Raw genomic sequence first — 22,595 nt, forward strand, 5'->3', positions numbered from 1 at the left:
ATAATTCTTGACGTCTGATTTGTGTCCATTTATTCTTTTACGTAGAGACTGTCCAGTTTGACCAATGTACATGGCAGATGGGCATTGCTGGCACATGATGGCATATATCACATTGGTAGATGTGTAGGTGAACGAGCCTCTGATAGTGTGGCTGATGTGATTAGGCCCTATGATGGTGTCCTTTGAATAGATATGTGGACACAGTTGGCATCAGGCTTTGTTGCAAGGATAGGTTCCTGGGTTAGTGTTTTGGTTGTGTGGTGTGTGGTTGCTGGTGAGTATTTGCTTCAGGTTGGGGGGCTGTCTGTAAGCAAGGACTGGCCTGTCTCCCAAGATCTGTGAGGGTGTTGGGTCATCCTTCAGGATAGGTTGTAGATCCTTGATGATGTGTTGGAGAGGTTTTAACTGGGGGCTGAAGGTGACGGCTAGTGGTATTCTGTTACTTTCTTTGTTGGGCCTGTCCTGTAGTAGGTGACTTCTGGGTACTCTTCTGGCTCTGTCAATCTGTTTCTTCACTTCAGCAGGTGGGTATTGTAGTTGTAAGAATGCTTGATAGAGATATTCTAGGTGTTTGTCTCTGTCTGAAGGGTTGGAGCAAATGCAGTTGTATCGTAGAGCTTGGCTGTAGACAATGGATCATGTGGTTTGGTCTAGATGAAAGTTGGAGGCATGTAGGTAAGTGTAGCGGTCAGTAGGTTTCTGGTATAGGGTGGTGGTTATGAGCCGGGGAGCACATCTGGCAGGGGCTGCATTAGCCTGTTTCTGCCTGGGAAATCTTGTTGTCTCCCAGAGCAGCCTGGTCCCCCCCCCTAGCGCCCCTCCTCCATGCCACAGCCTGAGCCCCTAACATTCATCCCCGCCTTGCTCCCCTGCCAGCAGCGCTTGCCCGTTGTGCAGACACAGCTGCCTCTGGGGTGGAGTAACCAGAACAGCCCAGACTGCTGGAGAAAGCGTCCCCTACCGATCTCTGCCCGCTCCCTGCAGCACAGCGCCCCCTAGCGCCACACTGGGGCATTGGGGCCAGCCCTGATTGCCAAGAGAGAGCACCCCCTACTGATCTCTGCCCGCTCACAGCACAGCGCCCCCTAGTGCCGCACTGGGGAATTGGGGCCAGACCTGATTGCCAAGGGAGAGCGCCCCCTACCAATCTCTGCCCGCTCCCTGTATTATATTTTTTTAAGAATAAAACATGAAACAAGTGAAAGGAAATTACTTCACAAGTTAGTAAAAATTTGTTGATAAATATAGATAGTTAGCTGTTGTAGTTACTCAAAATGTATGAAATGCAAATGGCATCTTCTATTTTACGTGTTGTAAAGGCTTAGGCCTAAGTCAAGAATCCTGGCCTATATGTGAATGTAAATAATAATTATTGTTATTAATAACTCCATATGCTTGGTCTCATAACTACCCAGGCGCACCACTGTTTTGACATGGTTTACCTCCCGGTGGTGTTTTTTAATCTGGCAGGCTTAATTACAACTAGTGGGTAACCAGAATCTGACTGTGATGTATCCAGCCACTGTATCAGATCACAGAATGAGGAAGGTAGACTGGATGTAGTGAAATTCTTTCCATGTCACTGATTTATTGGTTACTCTTCAGTGTTTGTGGCATGCTGCATTTGATGTGCTACCTTATTACTTGCTTGTTTATAGAGAAGGATAATAGAATTCTTGGCACCTGAATGACAAAGTTAGGCTTTTCCCAGGCAGTTGAGTGGTATCACTTGGCTGACACTAATTTAATCACAGCTCATCAACTTTGTGGCATTTTCAAACAGTGGCTCAATGCTAGCAGAGACTAGATGCAGGAAGATACTGTGGGTAGGTCAGTAGCCAGGCACTTGGGAGACTAGAGTTGAATTCTCTGCTCTACCACAGACTTCCTGTGTGACTTTGGGAAAATTACAGCCTCTTTTGTCTCAGTTCCCCCATCTGTTTTAAGGGTGACAGTACTTCCATACTCACAGGAATGAGGTGTGGAAGAGAAGATAAATACATTAAAGATTGATAGGTTGGCCATATAGCTAAGATATATAGAGATGGTAGAGGCCTTTTAGCAGAGACTAGGTGAAGTCTAGCTTCTGTGATCAGGATGGAGCAAAACATTTAGAGCAGTTGTAGTCGGGAATTCTACCATGTCTGAAGAGGAAGCTAACTGAGTACAGCAGTCAGTTTTTAGTCAATGATAAGCATCATGCACACACAGTTGTCATTCTGTTAAACTGAGGTATTGTGAAAATCAGGGTACATGCAGAAAACATGCACTGCCATCTTGACATTTTGACTGCTGTCTGACTGCAAACTTGGGATAGAGAGGCTCTAACCCAGGGGTGGGCCAAATCTGGGGATGGAAATTGTATGGCAGGCCATGAATGCTCACAAAACTGGGAGTTGGGGTGCCGGCTCTGGGGTGGGACCAGAAATTAGGAATTCAGCATGTGGAAGGGAGCTCTGGGCTGGGGCAGGGGTGTGGGTGGGGAATGAGGGCTCCAGCTGGTGGTGTGGGCTCAAGGGTGCAGGAGGGTGGGACCGAGGGGGATCAGGGCTGGGACAGAGGGTTGGGATGCTGGAAAGGGTCAGGGGTGCAGACTCCAGGCGGCACTTACCACAAGCAGCTCCTGGAAGCAGCGGCATGTCTCCTTTCTGGCTCCTATGTGGAGGCACGGCCAGGCAGCACTGGGCGCTGTCCCATCCATAGATACCGCCCCTGCAGCTCCCATTGGTTGTGCCTGCTGGCCAATGGGAGCTGTGGGGGCGGTGCTTCGGGCGGGGGCAGGGTGCAGAGCCCCCTTGCTGCTCCTACATGTAGGAGACAGAGTGGGGACATGCTGGTGCTTCTGGGAGCCACATGGAGCCACAGCACGTGCGGAATGGGGCAAGCCCCCGACCCCAACCCTGCTCCCTGGCAGGAGTTTGAGGGCCAGATTAAAACGTCTGAAGGGCTAGATGTGGCCCTCAGGCCGTAGTATGCCCACCCCTGCTCTAATTAATATCTCTAACCTCTCAAAAATGTTATAGTTAGTGTGTACTTTTTCACCACCACATCTGCCCTACATGACATTCTGATGGAAGCTGGTACTGGAACAGACTACAAATAGATGCAGATTACAGCCTTTTGTACACTGAGTAAGGCAGGAGTCCTGGGGGGAAATAACATGAGATCAAGTAATTATAATATGTACACATGAGAGGGATGAATTAAAATTTTACGAACAATATTAATTTTTATGTTTTATAACTTGAGTGCCTGACATTGCTATTTTAATGGTCTTTTAATATTTTTTCCTGGATGTAATATAGTGGATCTAATATTTAAGGCACAAGTGACTGAGTATATGATCCATGCTGAACTATGATTTCTTTTGTGGGTTAACTCTTAAAAATGTTACTAACAGATTCCACAAGTCTGACTCATTTAGCAGAATTTTACTAGTGTATAGCAGTAGCTTCTGCAGTAAAAGGCGTGAGGCAAAGAAAGCCAAGAATATAATGTGATTGTCAGCACTTCACTGCAGAATTGTAAGAATTCCAAATACATTTCAACAGCACCATAAAGACGAGCTCTTAATTTGCCAGGTAAAAGGGTACATTGAGAATGATACAACAAATACAAGAACAAATTGTACAGCTATAGGAAAGTGGCTATAGGAAAGTGATACATAGTTAAGGAACAAACCAAAAGGAGCTGAAATACAAGCTAAAGCTTCAAATTAGTTAAAGATAATTGACAAACCACTTACTGTGAGAATCACTGAGTACATTGTAAATATACCCAGGGTCTAATGTTAGTTTAGTTGACTAATCAAATGAAGGACTTGTAGAAAACATGAATAACAACGCATACTATAGGAAGCATGTGTGTGCTCTGATGTTCAATAACTGTTATGCTAATAAATAATTGTAAAGACACAAATATATCATTTTAAGAAATTTTCTAGAAGTGATGTCATCTCCATTTTACCATCGTAAAGTAAGGTTTAAAACTGTGAGCCTGCCATTTGTCTGCCTGTCTTCACAGGAGATTTTATTCCCACTACCCTCATCTGATTAGCAGGAATGGGAGTCTCCATGCTGCAGGCACAGGCACTAATACAAGTTTGAGGAGCCAGTATGTAGACACCAATGAACACTTTATTAAATTACACAGTCTTCTAAGCAGGCACAGTCTCTCAGTGCTCCAATTCTTCATGCTTCAGTGAACTGACTCTGCTCTCTGAAACTGTAAGGTTTCAGCCTGAGCTGCAGATCTAAACTCCTGATGAGATTAGGGTTAGTTTTTAGATGTTTGGCATGCTTCTGTGCTTATTCTATTACTCTGATGGGGTTGATAGTTGGCTGGCAGAAAGAAAGCACTAGAAAGTACAGACCTTGAGCCTTACATTTCCATCTGCCCTGAAGGAAAAGAATGTCTTGTTTATAAATGCTCAGTGTCATTCACTAGAATTCATGCTGCTGGCCAGGAAATCACCTGCAGGACAGGGTGAAAGTTAAGTCTCCAGCACTGCAAGTCTTGCTGTACCTCTCAATCTGGGTTCCTGACAACATCCCCAGTAGAATTTTATGATCTTTCCATTCCCAGAAAAGTCGAAGAATATCAAAGATGGACTGAAACAGAATAAAGAAAAAGTAAATGTATTGTTACCAAGATAACTTATTTCTCTGGTACATGTTTCTAAATTATAGCGATAGATCCACTTGCCTGGATATTTCACTGTAATTATCTGCATACTTCATTTATTGGAATTTCATGTACTGTACATGTATCCCATAGAGGTTGAAGATTTGGCAAACCTATGGTACTGTCTTGGGGATTTACAAATTGTACCTAGTTTGCTAATATTTTTTCTTCTAATCTAAATCTAAGGTTCTCTCAAGTGCAATTCAGCTGCTAAAACACAAATGAATTCATAATCACTCAATAGCTGTTGCACATAGACTCATAGAATCATAGGAATGGAAGGGACCTTGAGTCCCCTTCTAGTCCAGACACACTATATTGGTGAGCTGCATGTAGTGTGTGTGTCTGTGCATTTGTATGAGTGTTTGAAGTATCATTGAGTGCTCTGTAGTCAATGTTAAAGCTATAACCTCCTAATATAAACTCAAAGTGTTTTACTTCCCCCTAGTTAATCCAAAGAAAAACTCAATATTCCTGACATTTTGCATGCCGCATCTTTCAGAGTAGTGTTTTTGTTTGTTTGTTTTTCTGGGATGTTTGCTAAAAATCAAAAATTCCATTTTTATGTTATGGTATTTTTGAATATTTGCCTATTCTTTTTAAAATGTATTATTTTTGGAATCATCTTTTTTCCACAGTGAATTGGCCTACAGACTCCATCCGTAATTAGAAGCAATTTTCTTTGGTTGACATTGAAGAGTAAGTTTTCTTTGGTTGACATTGACGAGTAAGTACTTTATTTGTGGGAGGGGTGAGACAAATATAAACAAAGCATTTTCCTGCCTCCAGGCTTTGTTGCTGCATCAGCTGCTAGACTGAATCTGAGGAGAAAAGGGATAGATTAGGCTAGGTGAGGTGTGATACGGTAGAAAAATAGTTTAGGAGGAGGTGTGTGCGGACATATCATGGAGAAGCAGGGTGGAGCTAAACTCCCTTGTCAAAATGAGAGGAGGCAGGAGGACACTGGTGGGAATTCGAGTTTTCAAGATCATATAGTAGGGGGAACTTTGAATGAGTCAGGAGATAGAGAACAGAAGGTGGGTGTGGCAGGAGGAATAACTTGTTAGCAAAGAACTTTGGAAGGTACAGATAGTAGGCATAGAAGGAGTGGGATGTATTTAGAGGAATCATGGAAGGTTGAGAGGGGATGGCACAAAAGGTACAGAGGCACACATAAAGGGACAGGCTGTATGGAAATGGTGGTAGGAGATGGGGAACAAGGTATGGACTGGAGTGTTTTAGGGAACCATGGTGGGTCATAGAGAGGGGATGAAAGGGACTGAATGATTATAAGATCTCAATTCCTTTTCAAGGGATCATTTCCTTTAATCACCTACTGATTTTTGTTTGGTTGGTTATGAGTGTAACATTTTTTGCAAATTTGAGAAGAAAGAAAGAGTTATAGCTGTATGTGTATGTGGGAGTGATAGTGAGTATTGATGGGTTATAATCGTGAAGGACACACTAGATACCTTATTTTTAATTTTAAGACATAATGTGTTTGTTTTTAAAGGTGTGAAATTTTACAATGTTTTGTTGTATAAAACACACACATACCTATTGTTAACCATGAATCACTGCTAAAAAAAAATAGTTAGGATTTCAGTGCAGTTCCACTTAACATTCAACAACAATATTACACTTTCTTGACAAAGGTAATAATACTGCTCGGCATTTTTTTCTCTTAGAATTTTTTTCTCTGCTCTATTTTTCAGTTTCTTTCTCCTAACTGGGACATGGATAAAATAATGTTTGGGCTTGAAAGAAACATTCATATTGTATCATGCAGCTTTGAAATAGGGGGAAATGAGTTCACCATCCCTAATTAGAAGCAATTTTTCTGAACCATTCAGTTTGACTGTGTCCAGTTTAACAGCTAACCATGCAGACTTTAGTCACCTTTATCCATTTAGAAACTTGAACTGAAGATGGTTCAGAGATATAGATGTCTCTTTTACAAATACATACTATAAATTAACAATGATGAATGTGTCCAGTGCAGTGTACAATGTAGAGCTGGTAAGCTTCAGGTTGCAAAATTATCAACTTATTGTCCGTTTATCATTTAATCCTTTGATTCAGAACTAGGCAGTTAATTTGTGAATAGGTTTGGGGGCATCTTTACAATTACTTGCATCAAAGTAAAATGACCTTTAATGCATAATAAGATGAATGATAAGATTAAAATCCTCTAAAAATTGGTCATTTGAAACAACTTTCTTTTTCTTTTTCAATTATGGTAACTGAAGCTGCATTGAAAGGCCTTTTTTTTTTTTTAAATGAGGACAAAGTTGTATGCTGAGTATTTACTCAGTTGTGTTTTGGAAAAGCCACTTGTATGTGTTCAGAATCTGTTACACAAGCTGCCACTTCACCATGCTGAGGTCTAGCATATCAGAAGATTTTTTTTCTTTTTCCAGTCTTCATTTTTTTGTTCTTTATATTAAAAATGTGGCAACAGAGGTTGAAATCCCCCAAGTTTCTATGAATGTAGGATTTTCTGGGGCTGATGGAGAGATGAAGAATTTATATATCCAGTTACACTGCCATGCCCACTCTGCTAAAGGCTAGCTGAGTAGACTCAAGAGTTTAGAATTTACTTACACCAATGTAAATTAGGGGTGACTCCACAGAAGTCAGTGGAATTACACCAGAGTAAAACTGGTAGGAGAGTAGAATCTGTTTCATTATATCCCCTAACAGAAGGGAAACTTTCTCATCATAGAATCTCCCACACAGTTTATCTTAATTTGTTATAGGCATTCTCTGACTAGAAAAATACCTTCCTTTGGAATATTTGCAATGTTATGGTACAGGACTGAGGAACAATATTGAAGCTGTGTGTGGATTATTGTTGCACAACATCTTGTCAGTGCCATAAGTCACTTCACTTTCAGGAAGCTAGAACTCGCCTCCAATTTAATCTTACTCTGATCTGTTTGAATCCAAAAGAAAACTTTCAAAAAATTGTGCATGAATCTCTGTATCTCCTTGTTTTGGTTGAAATGTTAAGAATGAGCAGTGAATTCCTGTGCAAGAGGCTTCTCTTGTGGCATTTCAGACCTATTGAAACCAGGGAGCAATGTTACTTTGTGATGGGCATCTCTTGAAAGATTCAAAGGTTCTTTATGATTTGGAAAAGCATGCAGAATCTGGACACTTTACCATAATCTAAACCTATTGCTAACACCTTGAAATCTGCAAATTGGACTGGAAATTTTGTGAGAAAAGTCTTGATCATGGCATTTCATGCTTCTGATCAGGCCTGAAATGATGCAAATAACCTTTCACATTGTATTGTGGCACACCTGCTTCTATTCTGACTCAAACAGGAATACAGAGGCACACAAGAGTGGGAAAATAATTTTAAAGTAGATTTCTGAAGTGTTTCAAACTTAAAATTAAAAAGTTAGTTTACTCAAGATCAAATTTGGGACAGAGAATCCAGATCAGTTCCCATTTTATATGAATTTTTGCCTCTCTTGCCCACATAGCACTGTGCACACGAGCGCTTATGTCAGTATAACTTTTGTTGCCCAGGAAGGTGGTTTATTCATGCTGCTGAACGACATAAGTTATATCAACATAGACCGTAGTGTAGACATATTAGTGGGAATATATCAAGCTAACTATCCTGATTCTGCTTTCTCACCAGAGAACATAGGGAGTATCTCTTTTTGAAGTACTGTAAGTGAAGCTAAATTGGTGTCAATCAGAGCAGAATCAGGCACAGTCCATTTTCTCAGTGGGTTTCGTTTAATTTGAAATAACGTTTTACAGGAATGAGGTTTCAGGTTTAAAATTGTAAATAGCGGTATAGCATGGCAGGCACTCACTGCCATGGCGCCTCCTGCTGGTCATCCAGGAATTAGCTCAGTTCCAGCCTCAGAGTGCCTCCTGCTGGCCGATGTCTTCCTATTGATGACTGCTTTCTCCACCACTTATAGCACTTCATGCCCCATGTCCCTCCTGGACCCCAGTGCCCCTTTCCTTAGGGTGCTGTCCCGCAGCAGTGCCCCCACACTCTGGGTCTCCCCTCCTCAGGGAACCCCAAACCCCTAAGCCCACCTCACCTCAGTAATCCACTGCCAGTCCTCATCTAGCCCTTTCCCACAGGGACAAACTGCAGTCTGAAGTGGCCACTCATCATCGGCAAAGGGGGTTTGGACCTGCTGCCTTTCCAGCCCCAGCTGCCTCCCTGCAGCCCTAGTACTTCCCCTGGCCTTTAGCAGTACCCACCAGGCCAGAGCTCCCTAGCTCAGCCTGCTTTTCCCCAGCCCTGCTCTGCCTCAGGTACCCTGCTTGCTCTCCCAGGCAGCCTGGTCCTCCTCCCTGTTCCTCAGCTGGAGCAAGAGTCTTTTCTCTCATTCCCTTGGCCTGCCCTTTTATCAGGGTCAGCTGGACCCTAATTGGGTATGTTGCTGTTTACCCAACCAGGCTCCCTTGGCTGCTTTTAATCCCTTCCTAACCAGAGTGGGGTATCTGCCCCGCTACACGCGGATTGTATATTGTAACAAATATTGAACAGTGTTTTAAGGGCATGGTCCTGGCCATAGGATGCTGAAAGAAGGGAAGAGATTTTAGGGGAAAAGTTGGGTGAAATCATCAGTATTTCCATATGCATTCTGAATTATTGTTTAAAAAAAAAAAACACTTGAAATTCTGCTGAATTGCACATAACTTTTTGGAGAAAATACTCCATCAGAATTTGGGTACGTTTCCCAGAAATTTCCAGTGGCACTAATAAAGTGAAAACAGTTAGAAGCTGATAACAGTTTCAGGTTCCTCCAGTGATTAGATCAGCTCTAATAAGGTAATGAAGAATCTCAGCTGACTTGCAGTATTTAGTACAGAGCTGGGGATGCCTCAGTGTCATTTGTATCTTTTCGTCTAACTCTAAACCAAAACTGCCATTTTCCGCCCGTGCCCTTTATTTAATGGCATTGCCACTACCAGTTGCAATATATTAGCTAGAAGGGTTTTGTTGTTGTTGTTTTTTGAGGTACATTTTATTTAATTCAAGTATGTGACCATCAAACTTAATATTACACTTAAAACAGCAGGCTGAACTCAAAGAGGAGTCCAAAGGGGAGAACCCTACTGAATACATCCATTAAGCAGCGTAGCCTGCCAAGTTCATGTACATTAGCTAGTTTTGTAATTTTAACAAATTCCATCAGAGCTTTCATTCCACTGACCTAATTTAACAAGAAGGAAATTCAATAACAATCCCAAACACTGACTCATTATTTCCCAGGAGGAATTTAACAACACTTCTACATCAAATAGTGATGTGTGAACAGTGGAATATACATACCTATGGGCTGCGGGTGGGTGGGGGGGGGGAGGAGCAAGAGAAAGAAGATACTGTATCTCCTTTACACAGGTAAACCAATAACTTTCCATCTTTGGGGAAAATAGTAACAGGTCTAAGGGCTTAGATGTACATATGCAACTCCCTCTGACTTCAAGAAACATCAGCTAAGAGCAAGATTTAGTCAGTCTCTGTCTCGCTGTGTGTGTGTCAATAAAAAGAATATAGGCATGGGCGTATGGGCAACATAGAATTGTGGTAATGCTATTCAGCAACAAACAAACACACGGTACCTACCCCATGTAATACAATTTATGATTGAGCCTGATCCTTCCAACCTTTGCTCACATAAATACTCCCTTCTTATACAAAGTAAGGATGTGTTGGTCTGGCGATATATCATTACAATGGAATGATCCTGGGTCCTGATCTTGCTGTCACTAAAGTCAAAAGCAAACATTAATTTTTGCATCCTGGTAGAAGCAGACACATACCAGTAAGGCAATGTCTCACAGTAATACATCGTGCTGGGAGATGCTCATATTTTATTAATTGCTTTAAAAATAAATATTATGTAAAACAATAAAATATTAGAAACTCACTCATCATCAGGCTTTTGCAAATTGAACAAAAAGATTAACACATTGACTTTTTTTTTTTTTTGTAAGAACCCAGAGCAGAGCACGGGGCAAGCAATGAGATGCATTTTTTGACATTTATGAGACACACTTTTAAATTAAGAATCTGAAAATGCCTAGGGTTGTATTCATCCATGGTGTAAAGCCACTGAAGTCAACAGATTTTTGTCAGGGATCAATGTAGCCGAATGCATTGTTCTAAGGTATGCTAAATAATGCTGTGTCCAAATCATGGAAGTAAAGGAAAACCCATCAAGTTTCTGTATCATTTCAGGGTTTTTTGTTGCATATGGAAGAATATAGTATATGTATATACTGAGGAGCTACAAGCATTGGCTGTATATACTCCCTTTGCAGATTTAAGAGAAAAAAAATGAGGAGAAAATGTATCCTATTGAGAAGAAAAAGCCATAGGAGCATTCATATACGCTTGCTGCCTAGCAACAGACACCATTTCCCCCTTAGCAGGGGTCAGTGGGCTCTGCAAACAAAAATGGATGCTGAAATACGAAGCTAACATTTCTCTCTCACAGATTAGCCAGTAAGGAATTAACAAGTTCTACACTCTGTTCTGGTTGCAGACTGCATTATGTAGCCTATGCAAAGCTGTTCTTATTTCATTTAAGACAAAGTACTGGAAAGATAATTATATTATTTCCCAGAAACGCACTATTAGCGTTCAGAAATGTGTTAGCCCCTTTACCAAATAAGTAAAAGAAAAGATTGACATTCCCCAACATTGACATTCTTCAACAATCAAACAGCCCAGTCTTGTTTCCACTGAATTAAAGTCACGTTGGGTTAATATAAAATCCAAGTGACTTCTGTTCAGACTTCTGCCAAATTTGGGTGTTAAAAATTAGACATGACACAATAAGTAACGGTGGGAAACTTAAATGTGGGGAATGAGTAGGGAAGGCAAGTGTTACAGTAATAATTGTTTGTAGTTACTCATTTTAGTCATGTGTATATCTGAGTTCTGTTGGGCGTGGTACTTAAGGTACTTACGGGAGTTACAGATAAAATTAATATTTTTAGGTAGGAGTTGAAGGTGGTAATTGAGGCTTGGCAAAGAGGAACTGAAAGAATAGAGTGCACAAACTGGATTTACAAGTAATCCAATGTTTTAATCTTGTTAGCCAGTGGTCCAAAAGACTAATGCAAAGCAGTTTTAGAAACCACAGAAATGATGAAACATTAGTTCCCCATTGTTTTATATATTTATTTGCATATAGAAAGAGAGTTCTCTTATTTATAGCTACTAATGTTTTGTCTGCTATATTTATGTATATTAGAATAATCTGTAATAATAATTGTATATACTTAAAGTCCATAATGTACCATTATGATACATAATTATATATCTTTCATTTATAGTTAATATATTTCAAAATAGCTTCGGTCAAGTTGCCGTGGTGCTTTGGAATGACATTAAATATCAAATGTGATCCTAACAAAAACATTTAAGTGTTAATATTCTTTTTTTTTTAATTGTATTTTACATCATTTGCCTGCTGAAGCAAATCTAAATGAGCCATGCAGACATTTGCTCTTAAGCGTTTGGTAATTTCCAAATTTAATTTTTTAAAGTGGAAATCAGCTAATGGTGTCAACAGTCATGAAGAGTGATATGCTGAGAAGGAACATAGGCACAAGATTGGAAACAGTTTATTTCTGTTTGATGTCAACAAAAGATATTGATGGAATCTGCCTATTGCTTCACAATGGTGCTAAATGCTTCCTTATTGTGTCAGGAAAAAACATAAAATGCTACACAAACCTAACAAAACAGGTTTGGAAATGGATTTACTTTTTTTTCTCTGTAGTAAAAGTTGGGTATTGAATGTCAAATTTAAGTATATTGTAAACCAAAAACATCCTGAGTACACTATGACTTAACATCAAATAGATCAAGTCCTAGTTATTTCATCATTTTTTTCTTGCATTTAAAGTTGTTTGCATGCTACCTCAGTTCATACTGTAAGTACTACATCCTAAGAACTTTTTATATTAAAAAGTTTGCTTCTTGTCATGTTGCATTTCTTCTGATGCATATGATGTTCCCTTTTGCCATTTAAAGTGCCTGGGGGAACTAGTGTTTCACCATTTCTGTGGTTTCTAAAACTGCTTTGCATTAGCCTTTTCAGGCCTCCGGATAACAAGATTAATAAAACACTGGATTACTTGTCAATCATATCAGGTGGAAAACATTTTAAGTAAAGGCTGCAGTATTTAATATGTAAGTGCTAATAGTATTAATCCCCTAGTCTACATGAAAAAAACATCCTCAAAGTTCTTAAACTGAAAAGTTAAGAACAAAAGTTAATCAGCTCAATGCACTTTTGTTGTGTTTCTCATGTAATGTTTTGAAAGCAGCTACCTGCTACATTTGCAGCCCTCCCACTTGGTGAAGGTTGACAGAAACCCTTTATAGTCACGATATCAGCCATCAGTTGGGTGCACATGGGAAATAATCAGTTGCTTTCTTTGCTGTAAAGTACAGTGTGAAGTCAGTCACAGGCAAATGGAATGTTTTCAACTTACACTGTGTCTTTTCTGTTTACTTTGAGGATTTGGTGGATATGTGTGGAAGGGAGATGAACTACTGGAAATCACTTGGCTGCACTGCCAACTAAAGAGACATCAAAAGGTAATCCAGGAAAAGAACACTGTTGACCCCACAGCCATCTGGCTTGGAGGACAGACAGCAGTGGAGAACTATGATAATACAACAAGTGTTACTGCTACTGCTGCTCTGGATGTGCCTGCCACATCCCTGCTATGCAGAAATGCTGTTCAGAAGGACAACTGACCACCAACCGAAAGGCTTTGTGGCACGTGTATCAGGGAGTGATGGAAAAGCACTTCACCGACAGAAAAGGGGCTGGATGTGGAACCAGTTCTTCTTGCTGGAGGAATATACAGGCTCTGATTATCAATATGTAGGCAAGGTAGGTCTGTATTAAGGTTTGATATTTCTCCATTACATCCTTATATATTTGTCCTACTACTGTTCTCAAGTTACTACAGTGACTTATTCTCCTAGCTGAATGGTTGGTTTTCCAGGCAACACTATACAAGTTGTTTATCTGCTCTATTGGTGATCTCTAAAAGTAATAATGCAAAGAGTTAGTAAAAACTATTTAGAAACATAAAAATGTCTGAAACAAGCTAAAGTATATTTCACAAATTATTGTGTGATCTTCACAGCATTCCTACCACCACCAGCGACCTACTTTTCTCTCCTATTTCTGAATCTCGTATTTTAAAATTCTTTCTAAAATTCTGTTTCATATTTTTTTCTCTTTGACCTTTTTCAGTTTCATACAAATGCATGTGGACTCCTATCCTCTGTCTGTACTCTTTGTACACAATTCTTTCAAACACAAAATGGCCTCCCTCCTCCAGTGCTCCCTTTGTCTTAATAAACTGCAGAGGACGAATGTCATTAACAAATGTGATGGAAAATAAATATGAGGAATGAAATTGTGAATTTAATGCTACTGACACCAAGAAAAGAATTCTGTATTTTTAAATTAAAGCATAAATTAATGGGCCACTTTCTGTGTTGACTGCTCTTGATGTAGTCCGATTTTTTTTTTATGTCAGGATGGTTGTACTGAGTCTGCCAGTGCAGAACTTGGCCCAGTATTTCAGAGCCCCATGCTGAAGGAATAGATGGAATAACAAAAAGTGAAGAATGGCGGCAGTTCTAGGGATGAAAAATGTTCAAATAAGTAATTTTATTATAGGAAGCTACTAAAAGTAAAACAGCAACTTGCTCAACCAGAATCTTCCTGTCTTTCCCCCTTTCATCCAAAGCAATTGCTAATGAATCCTTATATAAATGCAAATTACTTGCCCAAAGTGAGAGTAATCAGCATAGTGCAGAGGCCATGCATGGAGCAGGTGTAAAAATGCATTGACTATGGTCTTTCTTTCTTAACCCTCTTTTGAATGAACTCCCATGGTTAATCAAAGACAAAACCAAGAGAGTTCCTACATTCCGTTGACTCTTTGGATTTTTGGGAGTCAGGCACTGTAGCTCCCTTCTGAGCAACTGGTTTCTCACATTTCCTTTCCTCGCTATTGGTTTCTCAGCTTACATGAAGTCGGAATTTGGTCCATTAAAATGGAGGCTCTCTCCTTCCTTTGACTGTACCACTAATCAGTAACTACTGTTTGAGAAAGCACCAGCTGAGGCCTTTCATTTTTGCTTTTGTTAAACAACAAATGAATTGAGAAGCAACCAAAATGGAGATTTGTGTGATGTCTGTGGATGCCTGTTCTAAAAGATTTAATTACACAACTTTACCCTGGGTAATATCCACATCATGTTTTGTTGACTTCCTCAGATTAAGGTTCATGACTCAGATAATCTCATGTCATACAATACAACATGCTGGATTATAAAGGTTTTATGAATTCAAATAGGTCAATTCTCTCTCTCTCTCAATATAAAATGTTGGGCTTTTGTGCTGCAGAATCCCATGACAAATTGAGCATCGTACAGCCATGCACAAACTTTGACAACACAGATTCAGTTATCTTCATTGACTTGGGTCCTGATGATACATGTGCAAAACTCAGAAGATTTAAACAACAGTCCTGCACTGGGATCAGCTGTGCCTGTATGGAAACCTATTGATGTCACTGACGATCTGCACAGGTGCAGGTACCAATGAAAAACTGGGGCCTTACTTTGGGCTCAGAGCCCCCAGAGTTTCATTTTGAGCCTCAGTCTCATGGAATCCAACACATAAAACAAAATTTCAGCTGATTTTAGTCCAAAACCACATTCTTATAGAACAATCCTATGAAATATAATAGGGGAGAAACCAATAGGCTTGTATGAGAGTTATTCTTGCAGACTTATATAATTTAATAGAGCGAGAATACTTTCCATAGATTTTCCCAGCCATCCTATGAAATAATATAGCAGGTATGTATTTTTCTATTAAATTCTGTAGGGCTGTCTTATAAGAGCTTGTACATTATGTGCTTACATTAGAAACCACAAATAGGCTCAGGTTCCTTAACTTCCTTATTTTTCATTTTAATTTTTTGCAATCCTGGCCTTAGTATTGTGTTGCTATTAGGGCTGTTGACTAATCGCAGTTAACTCACACAATTAACTAATCAAAATTAATCCTGATTAATTGCGCTGTTAAACAATAGAATACCAATTGGAATTTATTAAATATTTTGGATGTTTTTCTACATTTTCAAATATATTGATTTCTGTTACAACACAGAATATGAAGTGTACAGTGCTCACTTTATATTATTATTTTTATTACAAATATTTGCACTGTAAACAAAAGAAATAGTATTTTTCAATTCACTTCATACAAGTACTGTAGTGCAATCTCTTTATCGTGAAAGTGTAACTTACAAATGTAGATTTTTTTTGTGATGTAACTGCACTCAGAAACAAAACAATGTAAAACTTTAGAGCCTACAAGTCCACTCAGTCCTACTTCTTTTTCAGCCAATTGCTAAGACAGTCAAGTTTGTTTGCATTTAAAGGCGATAATGCTGCCTGCTTCTTATTTATAATGTCATGTGAAAGTGAGAACACACGTTCACATGGTACTTTTGTAGCCAGCTTTGCAAGGTATTTACGTGCCAGATATGCTAGACATTCATATGCACCTTCAGGCTTTGGCCATCATTCCAGAGGACATGCTTCCAGGCTGATGATGCTCATTAAAAAATAATGCATTAAGTAAATTTGTGACTGAACTCCTTGGGAGAGTACTGTATGTCTCCTGTTCTGTTTTACCCGCATTCTGCCACATATTTCATGTTATAGCAGTCTTGGATGATGACCCAGGGCATGTTTGTTTTAAGAACACTTTCACAGCAGATTTGACAAAATGCAAAGAAAGGTACCAATATGAGATTTCTAAAAATAGATACAGAACTCAACTCAAGGTTTAAGAATCTGAAGTGCTGTCCAAAATCTGAGAGGGACGAGGTGTAGACCATGTTTTCAGAATTCTTAAAAGGGCAACACTCAGATGCGGAAATGACAGAACCTGAACCATCAAAAAAGAAAAGCAACCTTCTGCTGGTGATATCTGACTCAGATGAGGAAAATGAACATATGTTGGTCTGCTCTGCTTTGGATCGTTAAAGAGCAGAACCCGTCATCAGCATGGACGCATGTCCTCTGGAATGGTGGTTGAAGCATGAAAGGACATATAAATCTTTAATGCATCTGGCACGTAAACATCTTGCAACACCAGCTGCAACAGTGCCATGTGAATACCTATTCTCACTTTTAGGTGACATTGTAAACAAGAAGCAGGCAGCATTATCTCTGCAAATTGTAACCAAAATTGTTTGGCATGAAGTAGGACTGAGTGGACTAGCAGCCTCTAAAGTTTTACGTTGTTTTATTTTTGAATTTAATTATTTTTGGTACATAATTCTACTTTTGTAAGTTCAACTTTCATGATAAAGAGATTGACAGTACTTGTATTTAGTGAATTGAAAAATACTATTTCTTTTATTTTTACTGTGCAAATATTTGTAATAAAATAAATATAAAGTGAGCACTGTACACTTTGTATTCTATGTTGTAACTGAAATAAATATATTTGAAAATGTAGAAAACATCCAAAAATATTTAAATAAATGGTATTCTGTTTTTAACAGTGTGATTAATCACAATTAATTTTTTTAATTCCTTGACAGCCCTAGTTGCTATATAAAAGCTTTACATAACTTTAGTCCTTTGTACGAAGTTGCAGACAAGTCCAGCTATATTTGCATTTAAAATACCCAGTTTAGGAGATAACTGTGCAGGGATCATTGGGTGGAAAAATGGGCCTTCCAGACAGAATTTGTGCTTTTAAATTATACAGTACATTAAAACCCTTACATACTATAGTAATGGAAACTGACCAGATTGATACGGGATGTAACATTTTCAAAAATGCCTACGTCCCATTTTCAAATGTGACGTATATAAATAACGATATTTTGGAAAAAATTACCCTGATTCTAGTCTTGCATCCCATACTGATGTGGTTCATTCAGATGAAGACAGTAGAACTATTCATATAATTATAAGTATTGCAGGACTGGGCTCATAATATCTAGAAATGTCAGTTCAAAATATTTACAACAGACATCTAATTTTTGCCAGGAAATAGGCAGAAAAATGAGTTGTAAATGGACCAAGGGATAATGAGGTAGTGGCACTCAAAGAAGGAAGCAGTATGTTTCTTCCTCATTAACACCCAAAGAGTATGGTGCTGAGAGGTGGTAAAATTCTCAGGACAGACAGTAGCTTATTTGTAAGTGGAACTTAGTGTTAATAATCAAGATTCTGATTAACACCTTGTAGTTGGTAGCTAAGTTGGTTTATTATATTTTTTTTAGTCCCAGTTTCTATTAAAATTCACTTACAAAGTACTTTATTTTGGGAAATATGTGGGGAGGGACATTCCTAGTAATTTCATTAAATATTTATTTCCCTTTTAGTTCTCTAATGAAGCATCATTGTTGCATCTATGGCTGAAAGATTAAAGTTCATGAAAAAAAGAGGAGAAAATAATTATAATAGCCCTTTTTTCTTTAAAGGTTGGGGAATATACTGAATGCAAACTGACATTTTTTTTTTTTCTGAGGGAGGCAACACTTATTAAAATTTCCAGGAACTGTTAGTGGGAAGAAGGAGTTCAAGAATGACAGAAACTTAAATCTGATTAAATTGCCTTTGTCAGCCACTATTTCCATTTATTATTTATTTCTCTGTGTGGATGTAGTTTCAATGCTGACCTTTAAAGACTATTATTTATTGCTTGTACTTACAGGAGCACCCAAAATGTGCTGGGTGCTATGCAGACTTTTTTTTTATATTTATTTCTGTTTATAATACATCTTTCAAAAGTGCCTACGCAACCTCAAGGCACTCTTGCCATGAATTAAAAACAAAATTGCATAGCCAAGCCAGCAGCACGTCCTCATTCCAAACAGAACATACATGATTGGTAATGAAAACAGTTCTGCACAATGCCCCACCTCACTCACAAAGAGCACCCATCATAATATTCTTACCTCACAAAAGGCCTGAGGAAATAAACAGGCCTGCAGCATGCCTGAAGACCAAAGGTTCTGGATTATTGCAGATAAAAGTGTGGAGTAAATTTAAAAGTTAAGAGCACCTAAAAGAGAGAGTCTTGCTAGCAACTCCCTCTTTTCTACACAGAGGCATTTTCAGTTCTGGCACCTCCACCATTTTCATTTCTGCCACTAGAACTATGGCAGTATAGCATTAAGGTGGAGAGGGAGAAAGGGACACGATCCTTGCTCTGAGGTGTTCAGAACTGGAGATGACAAGCCGCGTATTGAGTTGGGGGAGAGGGATAAAATACAAACAATCAAACTTTAAAAAAAAATGTCCATTGTCCCCCACTGCCCCTTATCTGAGCATTGTTAGTTGTCAGTGTTCTTCTGGGCACAATAGTAGAAATGGGTCTTGTGGAGGGATTTGAAGAGGAAGACAATAATGGCCTTATGGGCTAGTTCAGGAAGAATTTTCCATAGTGTAAGGAAAGTGACAAAGGTGGAGTGAGGGGAGATTCAAACAGCTTATTGAGGCTGGCTGAAGGATCAGAGCAAGGAAAGGTAAAATGGTAATAGACAAGAGAAAATAAGTAGAGAGGGGCAGAATTGAGAAGAGGTTTGAAGGGCAATTAAAGATAAGGAAGGATAAATCCAGTCTGCACATTCAGAACATCCCACCTGAAAGGCAGTGGAAATATATCAAAGTATATTTCTGAAAAGCCACCTTCTACATCAGATGCATTCTATGGTGCTTTACAGAGCCAACCACCCTATAAAGAACAGAACAACAAAAAAGTGTCATTATTTAACACCTGTTTCTAAAACACAAACAGAGAATAAACAGTTCAGATCTCTTTTTGAAGCCTTCACCTTTTATAAAGTTCATACATTCATATCTGCCTTCCAAGGTTCATGGCTGAGGCTGGGAAGAGGAATGAAGCCTTATTTCTTAAATACATTTTACTCCTCTTTATTGTGATAGAGCCCAAAGATCGCCCCAAATGGGTCTCTATGGTGCTAGCCACTATACAAACAGAGTAGCTGACAGTTCCTGCCCTGAAATGTTTGCAATCTAAATAGACCAGGCAGACACAGGATGGGAGAAGGGGTAGAATGAACAAGCAGACTGAACAATGTGATGTTCCACAATATTGTGTGTGTGTTGGGTTAGTTAGGAGGTGCTAAAGAAAAGGGAAGGGAGATGGGAAGTTGAAGAAAAGAAAGATGAGGGTACGAGGGGCAGGTGTGGACTGAAGCTGAGATGAAGATGTTGTGAGGGAGTAGGTTGGAGCAAACGGTCAGTCAGCTGACTGGCAGAGACAGTCCAGTCAATGCCGTAGAAAGTTCTCTGAGTGTCTGAAGCTGTTTCTGCTGCTGGAGTCTCTGGCTGGTTCCTCTTTGCAGTTTTCCCCCAAGGCCACATAGGAAGGGGAGACACCCCTTGGGTCCTAGTTTCCCCAGAGTTTGTGTGGAGTGGGGTTAGGAGGTCAGGATGTGAAGAGGAATGTAAGATTGAAACAAATCATTCAATTAAAATTGGCCAAGAATGTAGGAAAAATGTTTGCCAAGGGCAGAATGTCAAAGTCAAAGTAAGTGCTTAACATAAGCTAATTAAATGCCATTAATATAAGGACTGCAGCAGTGAGATGCTCAGCAGAAATGCAGACTCTGAAGTACCAGATTCTTCATGACTGTGATATCAAAGCTGATAGCTTCCTAAACTCATGGGTGAAATTCTCTGTGGTAAATCACATCTCTTAGCATGCACCAATATCTCTAGCAACTGAGAGGGAGCCTGAAGACTGCTGAATATCATAATATCCAATTAAACCATTCCAACTCATGAGTGAAGTTCAGAATGCAGTTTGCACATTGCTTGTTTTGTGGCCTTTATTATTATTTAAGCCAGTTCCAGAAAATACAACTGGAAGAATGTTATAGGAATGTAGCCTAGATTATCATGAGCAAGTTACAGGATATGCCTAACTCAGTAGGAACCAAAATGTCACCAATTAATGTTAAGAAAGCAGATATTCAAGTACATTTGTGACCTGCTGAGATAGACACAACAGCTCTGAATATATTGCAGTAATTCTGGGGTTTTACTAAATAATATATGAAGTGACTTATTTTTTTTAACAAAGGATATTTAAAAAAAAAAACCAACAACCCTCAATAATTGTGTTGTTTTTTTTTCAATAACATTGTACTACATATTGTAAGTTCTCTGGGGAAGGGTCAGGCCTTCCTTTATTTGTATGGTGTCTAGCACCTTGTGGGTGCTAGTTGAAATGGATAGTGAAGGTGATACTACACCGTGGTTTATTTATGACAAAGCTATATTTTTGTTTCCATTATCAAACACTATCCTTTCTGGAAAACTAGAGAACATTAGACCCAGAAAAGGAAGGCATTATAGGAGGATACGATTTATATACGGATTGTAGAATCTATTGGAATGTCTTCGTAATGCTATCATAGGAGATAATAGCCTACAACAAAGCAACTTTTCATAATTCCAGAGAGGTGACTCAGAGATTGAGCCAATTGAAGTTTAAAATTCTAACAGACACAAGGACATTTTATCTAGATTTTTTGCCTTATAATAATGATTAAGAATTCTATTCTGTTTTAGCCGTGGTGAAAGGGCAATATGACCTTAATATAGCCTCTTAATGTACCAAAGACTGATTCCTACTTTATTTCCTCCTTTGTTTTAGTGCCAGGTGCAATTTATTTATTTATTTATTTTTAAGGAAGAGGTGCTGTTACAAGACCTGAGTCATTTTCAAGCTTGTTCTACAAAATTGGATTAATCCTAAATATACCTGATGAAAAAAAATTAATGACTTTTTCTTACAGAAACAAAAGTAGTGTTCTAACAATTCTCATCTTAAGGAAGTACCTTTGTGTGTCAAGAATATCATAATTCACACTCGTACTCAAAGATAGGTCTCTCTTTCCCCTCCCCCAGACTTGGTGTGTGTGTGTGTGTGTGTGTGTGTGTGTACTGAACAGATCTATGTCACCTGTAACAACTTTTCCCCAGCACACTACAACCTGTTCACAGTAATTAAGTGTACGGGAACACCGATAGTGAATGTTCTGAAATGATTTGAAAAACTCTTCGTTTTTTTCTGCTATTATATGTACACAGTATCACAAAAGAGAAATTAACATACACAGAAGAATGCATAGGGGAAAACATTACAGCTACCGGTTCAGGACAGGAGCTTTTCCTGTGTTTCAACTTAATTATGCAATTAGTTTAACTTCATAAAGTTGTGGTGGCCAAATAGTTTACAGTGGGTAAGTGGACTATAATTTCATCTCTACAGGTGTGAGTTCACATCTTGTTCAAGTCTCAAGTGAAGATGAGTTTGATAGTCTAATCCTAGTTCTCCTTTGTAGAACAAAAAGCTACCAGATAGATTGACACTTGGCAGTTTCTTCCTGAGAGGAATGAAAGAATGGAATGATGCAGCTGTTGTAATTGGTACTGTAAGGCATTAGTGGGAGTTTTTCTGGCAGACTTACAGTTTGATGCTTGGTTTAACCATTGCTATTAATCTGTCCTTTTCTTATATCAGCACTAATGCCACTCACAAATGAAGAAGGAAAGCAAATCACTTACAACTTCAATTAGTTTACATTAAAAGAGTGCACAGAATAGGATGTAGTTTGTTGGAATAAATCTTACAGTACTTTTTATCCTACTTCTGCTGAATACAATTAACAATTAGTTAAAGATGAAGTTTAAGAAGTTTCCAGTTTAACATGATTTAACCTGAGTAGGTATTGAAAATATTTTTGTTTCATATATTAATAAATTGATGCCCTCAGATTTTGAGACAAAGTGTTGAAAGGCACATCCTGTCTGC

At 38.9% G+C, this 22,595-nt stretch overlaps 1 protein-coding gene across 6 annotated transcripts in view; it reads left to right on the forward strand.

Moving 5' to 3' along the window:
• Window positions 1-22,595, forward strand: part of CDH10 (cadherin 10) — a 149,161-nt gene that overhangs the window by 40,444 nt on the left and 86,122 nt on the right. For 3 of the 6 annotated variants that reach the window (XM_048839658.2, XM_048839656.2, XM_048839651.2), the window contains one exon: window positions 13,206-13,586. In XM_048839658.2, the coding sequence (XP_048695615.1) occupies window positions 13,356-13,586 (231 nt within the window). In that variant the 5' untranslated portion in view covers window positions 13,206-13,355. Of the gene's footprint in view, window positions 1-5,321; window positions 5,411-13,205; window positions 13,587-22,595 lie in introns of all 6 variants that reach the window. The other 3 variants (XM_048839657.2, XM_048839654.2, XM_048839653.2) reach the window with 2 other exon arrangements.

This window comes from Caretta caretta, chromosome 2 (genome assembly GCF_965140235.1).
Source record: "Caretta caretta isolate rCarCar2 chromosome 2, rCarCar1.hap1, whole genome shotgun sequence".
NCBI classification, from domain to species: Eukaryota; Metazoa; Chordata; order Testudines; family Cheloniidae; genus Caretta; species Caretta caretta.